The sequence below is a fragment of the Nannobrachium achirus genome, assembly GCF_963921795.1.
Source record: "Nannobrachium achirus genome assembly, chromosome: 11".
NCBI classification, from domain to species: domain Eukaryota; kingdom Metazoa; phylum Chordata; class Actinopteri; order Myctophiformes; family Myctophidae; genus Nannobrachium; species Nannobrachium achirus.
The window spans coordinates 962,501-970,000 of NC_137820.1; the positions used below are offsets into that span (position 1 = coordinate 962,501).

At 38.2% G+C, this 7,500-nt stretch overlaps 1 protein-coding gene across 1 annotated transcript in view; it reads right to left on the reverse strand.

The window, feature by feature from the left end:
- The window catches only part of duox (dual oxidase), a gene marked incomplete at its 3' end in the record, with an annotated part of 95,405 nt that overhangs the window by 4,860 nt on the left and 83,045 nt on the right, over positions 1 to 7,500 (reverse strand). Inside the window, exons 27-32 of the mRNA XM_080736220.1 lie at positions 6,992 to 7,119; positions 5,072 to 5,225; positions 4,684 to 4,739; positions 3,668 to 3,844; positions 1,723 to 1,881; positions 27 to 182 (exon numbers count right to left, since the gene is read on the reverse strand). Of these exons, the coding sequence (XP_080592346.1) occupies positions 27 to 182; positions 1,723 to 1,881; positions 3,668 to 3,844; positions 4,684 to 4,739; positions 5,072 to 5,225; positions 6,992 to 7,119 (830 nt within the window). The remainder of the gene's footprint in view (positions 1 to 26; positions 183 to 1,722; positions 1,882 to 3,667; positions 3,845 to 4,683; positions 4,740 to 5,071; positions 5,226 to 6,991; positions 7,120 to 7,500) is intronic.

A 7,500-nucleotide genomic window follows, 5' to 3' on the forward strand; every position in this document is an offset into this window, starting at 1 on the left:
TAGGGGTATGGTATTGAGGGTCTTACCAACATGGTGGTCCTCAGATCAAACTTCTCGTGCAGTTGGGTGATGTAGATGTGAACTGACACCAGCTCCATGGTGTCAAGCTCCTCCACCTCCCTGATGATGTCACTGACCCACTCAAACTGCTTCTGAGTCCTCGTTACCCAGATGAAATACACCTTTAATTAATGATAAATACACCTTTAATTAATGATAAATACATGTTAATTAATATTAATAACCCACTCAAACTGCTTCTGAGTCCTCGTTACCCAGATGAAATACACCTTTAATTAATGATAAATACATGAAATACACCTTTAATTAATGATAAATACATGTTAATTAATGATAAATAAACCTTTAATTAATGATAAATACATGAAACACACCTTTAATTAATGATAAATACACCTTTAATTAATGATAAATACATGTTAATTAGTATTAACAACACACTCAAACTGCTTCTGGGTCCTCGTCACCCAGATGAAATACACCTTTAATTAATGATAAATACACCTTTAATTAATGATAAATACACCTTTAATTAATGATAAATACACCTTTAATTCATAATAAATACACCTTTAATTAATGATAAATACATGTTAATTAATGATAAATACACCTTTAATTAATGATACATACACCTTTAATTAATAAATACATGCTAATTAATGATAAATACATGTTAATTAATGATAAATACACCTTTAATTAATGATAAATACACCTTTAATTAATGATAAATACATGTTAACTCATTCCCTGCCAGGCCCGATAGTCCCGAGATTATTCCAATGTCTTTCCCCGCCAGGCCCGATAGTCCCGAGAATTAAAAAAATAAAATAAAAAATAAAAAAATTCTTTTTTCAAAAAAAATTTTTGACCCCCAAAAATGGAGTAGGCATGATAGCAATCGCGAAATTGCATATTTAACCCCCATAGCAACCCCATCTTTCAAGCATGGCAGCCATTTTGGCAGCCATCTTTGTTAAACATAGTGGCTGTTATCTCATGAATGCCTGAACGGATTTCCATTCGGATTTTTTTGTTTGAAAGCTGTGAGCAATGTGGACACACGTGGTGCATTATCTAGGCATGGGTGTGCATGATCCGTGCACACCCAATTACATGGAAGTCTATGGAGACGAATGGCAGGTGGGAGTACGGAGGTATGTTAAAATGGCGGTCAATGTGTTAATTAATGATAAATACACCTTTAATTAATGATAAATACATGTTAATTAATGATAAATACACCTTTAATAAAGTACCTTTTTGCAGTGTATCTTGTATAGAAGGGTTAATAAAGTACCTTTTTGCAGTGTATCTCCTATAAAAGTACCTTTTTGCAGTGTATCTTGTATAGAAGGGTTCATACAGTACCTTTTTGCAGTGTATCTTGTATAGAAGGTTAATAAAGTACCTTTTTGCAGTGTATCTTGTATAGAAGGGTTAATAAAGTACCCTTTTGCAGTGTATCTTGTATAGAAGGTTAATAAAGTACCTTTTTTGCAGTGTATCTTGTATAGAAGGGTTAATAAAGTACCTTTTTGCAGTGTATCTGGTATAGAAGGGTTAATAAAGTACCTTTTTGCAGTGTATCTGGTATAGAAGGGTTAATAAAGTACCTTTTTGCAGTGTATCTTGTATAGAAGGGTTAATAAAGTACCTTTTTGCAGTGTATCTTGTATAGAAGGGTTAATAAAGTACCTTTTTGCAGTGTATCTTGGCCCTGATGGAGGACTTGAACACCAGGTCCTTTAGGATGGAGGTGAAGGGCGTGACCCCGATGCCCCCGCCCACCAGAACCGACACCTCCAGGTCCATCCACTCCTGATGCCCCTCCCCAAAGGGGCCGTCCAGATAGAGCTGTAAGATACATATATGGTCATATCCTGTCCTGATGCCCCTCCCCAAAGGGGCCGTCCAGATAGAGCTGTAAGATACATATATGGTCATATCCACTCCTGGTGCCCCTCCCCAAAGGGGCCGTCCAGATAGAGCTGTAAGATACATATATGGTCATATCCTGTCCTGATGCCCCTCCCCAAAGGGGCCGTCCAGATAGAGCTGTAAGATACATATGGTCATATCCTGTCCTGATGCCCCTCCCCGAAGGGGCCGTCCAGATAGAGCTGTAAGATACATATATGGTCATATCCTGTCCTGGTGCCCCTCCCCAAAGGGGCCGTCCAGATAGAGCTGAAAGATACATATGGTCATATCCTGTCCTGATGCCCCTCCCCAAAGGGGCCGTCCCGGTACAGCTGTAAGATACATATATGGTCATATCCTGTCCTGATGCCCCTCCCCAAAGGGGCCGTCCAGGTACAGCTGTAAGATACGGTCATATATGGTATATCCTGTCCTGGTGGTCCTCCACAAACAGCCACAGTAACTTACTGTACTTACTGTACTGTTATGTGTTATACCATCTGGCCAGTGATGTGTATCAGACCAGTTACCCTTATATGGAGATCCATGTACTGTATATGTGTTATACCATCTGGCCAGTGATGTTATATGGAGACCTCTGGTACCCATATATGGAGATCCATGTACTGTTATGTGTTATACCATCTGGCCAGTGATGTTATATGGAGACCTCTGGTACCCATATATGGAGATCCATGTACTGTATATGGAGATATGCTGTGAGAGCCCAAACATGCTTACTCAGTTATTCATTATGTGTAAGTCATATGACGTCTATGACATCTGACATCATACATACAATACATACAATCCCTTTTATGCCCATATATGGAGATCCCTGTCTCTGGGATACTATCTCTTGTATGGCCATATATAGAGATCCCTAACAGAATCTCTTTTATGCCCATATATGGAGATCCCTGCCCTGAGTACCTGTCACAGTGATGTGTCAGGGGAACCACAGTGTCAGGCGTCACCCGTCCGTCCAGACAGACATGGACAAGCTGTGACGATAGTAAACTGCGACCTAGGGTTTATAGTGTTCTTTTTTTTTTTTTTTTTTTTATACTTTATTGAGTCAGTCAACATAATTTCATTGTCCTTGTTCATATAAATATATATTCTTTTTTACATGTCATGTCCCCTTGTGGACATTTTGACCCATTTTTTTTTATTTATTTTTTTAGTGTGTTTATAGTGTTCTAATATCATAAATAATTAATAGGTTTATAGTGTTATTATAATATAATAATAAGAATCTTAGTCCATAAAGACCTTAGGATACAGTATAAACAGTGTTATTATGACGTCATAAAGACCTTAGGATACAGTATAAACAGTGTCATTATGACATCATAAAGACCTTAGGATACGCCCCCAGCTCCATCAGACAGTCATCACTACAGTATAAACAGTGATATTATGACATCATTAAGACCTTAGGATACAGTATAAACAGTGTTATTATGACATCATAAAGACCTTAGGATACGCCCCCAGCTCCATCAGACATTCATCACTACAGTATAAATAGTGATATTATGACATCATAATGACCTTAGGATACAGTATAAACAGTGTTATTATGACATCATAAAGACCTTAGGATACGCCCCCAGCTCCATCAGACAGTCATCACTACAGTATAAATAGTGATATTATGACATCATAATGACCTTAGGATACAGTATAAATAGTGATATTATGACATCATAAAGACCTTAGGATACGCCCCCAGCTCCATCAGACAGTCGTCGCTGTACAGCGCCCTCAGCTGGCTGGTCCAGGGTCCTACCGCCCTTATATGGAGGCTGAGGGTCTCCTCGTGGGGGGCAGAGGTCAAGGTGAAGGGGTGATACTCGTCTGTCCCCAACATGAGACAGGCGATACGCACCCACTGACCTACACACACACACACACACACACACACACACACACACACACACACACACACACACACACACACACACACACACACACACACACACACACACACACACACACGTACGTTTAGGCATTTAGCAGACGCAAAAGTAGTATCAACATTAATACATCAAATGCAAAGAAATAGAAGGCTAAGGCTGTCAGCATCCCTGTGTTAGCTGATCTGAGTGAACGGGTGGGGTTGTAGGGGTTGATCAGGTTTTGGAGGTATGGTACACACACAGGGTGAAGGTTGTTACTCTGTCAAGTTGTCACAGTGTGAGACAGAAGTGGAGGACACAGAAGACAGGGACACTAAACTAATGACATGAACTAATAAACAGGCTTACAGCAACACTGACTAGAACCCCACAAGGGAGGTTTAAATAGACTCAGACTAACACAAGATTGGCTGAAAGACTAACAACACACAGGTGGAGAACATAACTAATCACAGTGAGGTGCAACAAGACAGGTAACAGTAACAAGGAAACACTGAGACATCACTACAAAGTAAGAGTATACACGAGACAGTTCATGACATCACTACAAAGTAAGAGTATACACCAGACAGTTCATGACATCACTACAAAGTAAGAGTATGCACCAGACAGTTCCATGACATCACTACAAAGTAAGAGTATGCACCAGACAGTTCATGACATCACTACAAAGTAAGAGTATACACCAGACATTTCATGACATCATACAAAGTAAGAGTATGCACCAGACAGTTCATGACATCACTACAAAGTAAGAGTATGCACCAGACAGTTCATGACATCACTACAAAGTAAGAGTATGCACCAGACACTGACCTGAGCGATACATGAAGCCTTGGGGACGTTTGAACTCCAGATGTGTCACACCTGGACACACACATACACACACACACACACACACACACACACACACACACACACACACACACACACACACACACACACACACACACACACACACACACACACACACACACACAGCTATTACAATACTTGTGAGGAAGATATTATGACATTTTTACGTCTTTTTTTTTGTCATTTTGAACCCTAATCCTGAGTTTGAGTCAGATAGATACATAGACATACAGACATGCAATGTGTTATTGCATGCCCACCCACCAGAGGGCAGTAGCTCCACTCGGACCACAGGGATAGATAGACAGATAGATACATAGAGATGCAGTAACACTCCCACCCACCAGAGGGCAGTAGCTCCGCTCGGACCACAGGGATCTCCACCTTCTTCCTGCTCAGGCTGATGAGTTTGTCGAGGAGGAAGAGGAGGGAGGGGGGGATGAGGAAGATGAAGAAGCGAGGCTGCTGGAGCAGAGCGAAGCTGCCGTGGATCACCGTCTGGAACATTCAGACATAGATACATAGATAGATAGATACATAGATAGATAGATAGATAGATAGATAGATAGATAGATAGATACATAGATACATAGATACATAGATAGATAGATAGATAGATACATAGATAGATAGATACATAGATACATAGATACATAGATAGATAGATAGATAGATACATAGATACATAGATAGATAGATAGATAGATACATAGATAGATAGATAGATAGATAGATAGATAGATAGATAGATAGATAGATAGATACATACATAGATATATAGATATATAGATAGATAGATAGATACATAGATACATAGATAGATAGATAGATAGATACATAGATACATAGATAGATAGATACATAGATACATAGATAGATAGATAGATAGATAGATAGATAGATAGATAGATAGATAGATACATAGATACATAGATAGATAGATAGATAGATACATAGATAGATATATAGATAGATAGATAGATAGATAGATACATAGATAGATAGATAGATAGATAGATAGATAGATAGATAGATAGATACATAGATACATACATAGATAGATAGATACATAGATACATAGATACATAGATAGATAGATAGATACATAGATAGATAGATAGATAGATAGATAGATACATAGATACATAGATACATAGATAGATAGATAGATAGATAGATAGATAGATAGATAGATAGATAGATACATAGATAGACAGACAGGCTGCTGGAGCAGAGCGAAGCTGCCGTGGATCACCGTCTGGAAGATTAGCAATTCATTCATTATGAAATCATAATAAGTTCATTCATAACTAAATAAACAGAGTCACATGCATGCTCTCTAAATGACAGAAACCCTCGTCTGCTTGAATTGGAAGAGAATATTGTGATCAGAACTGGATCAGAATATTGACATGTTTACACCATTTTCATTCAGATTGAGCAGTTATTCTGATTATTAGAGGAACATAATTAGTGGTGTTTGTTCAGCAACAGAGGTCTCTGTCTTGTCTTTAGGGGGATCATGCAACTGAAACTATTTTTTATTTTAAAAACTTTTTTTTTTAGCTACCGCTCCAAGAACCACTAAGAATCCCTAAGAATCGGGAGATAAGCGACCGTCATATCTCATGCACAACACAAAGAAGGCTGGAATACGGGAAATGGGACAAATCCATGTTGATGACATGACTGTAGAGATACTGTGTACCTAAACCTAACCCTAAACCTAACCATGTTGATGACATGACTGTAGAGATACTGTGTACCGCTTTGTGTGATTTTAGAGCAAAATGTGTAGGAGCAGTGTCCAAAAATGTGTTTGAAAAAATCGGCCTCATGGTGGCGCTAGAAGAGGGCCATGTGAGAAATGAGGGAGCGTGTGTGCAAAGTTTGGCATGGATAGGGGCAACGGTGCCGGAGATATGAGTAGGGAAAAAGTGTGACGTGAAGTGTGACTGACAGACCGACTGACTGACTGGCAGCTGGTGGAGGTCAAGTAAGTAAGGGCTAGAACACAGCTACTCAATAAAATTAATAATTTGACTAAAACTAAAAACAAAACAAAGTATTTCCTTGTTTACAGACTGGTGGAAGTGTTCCACAAGTGTTGCGCTGAGCGTCCCCCCGGCGTAAAACGGTCGCCTTGGAAAACAAGGAAGTGTTGATCAAATAGAATCCGTTTTCTATTATTAAAGGTATAAATTAAACCTACCAGGGTAAGATGACCACATACAGGTATTATTAAGGGTATAAATTTAACCTACCAGGGTATAGATGACCACATAAAGGTAGTGTGTGACCCAGAAGGCTCTGAAGCTGATCCTCCTGAAGTAGTGAGAGGCGAAGACGTACATGAAGGAGAAGGACAGGAGGAGCAGGACACCCGTCATACCTGGAGATATGATATAACATATATATATATCATATATGATATATGTACATATGATATAACATATATATCTATCATATATGATATATGTAAATATGATATAACATATATATATATCATGATATATGTACATATGATATAACATATATATATATCATATATGATATATGTACATATGATATAAGACGTACATGAAGGAGAAGGACAGGAGGAGCAGAACACCTGTCATACCTGGAGATATGATATAACATATATATATATCATATATGATATATGTACATATGATATAACATATATATCTATCATATATGATATATGTAAATATGATATAACATATATATATATCATGATATATGTACATATGATATAACATATATATATATC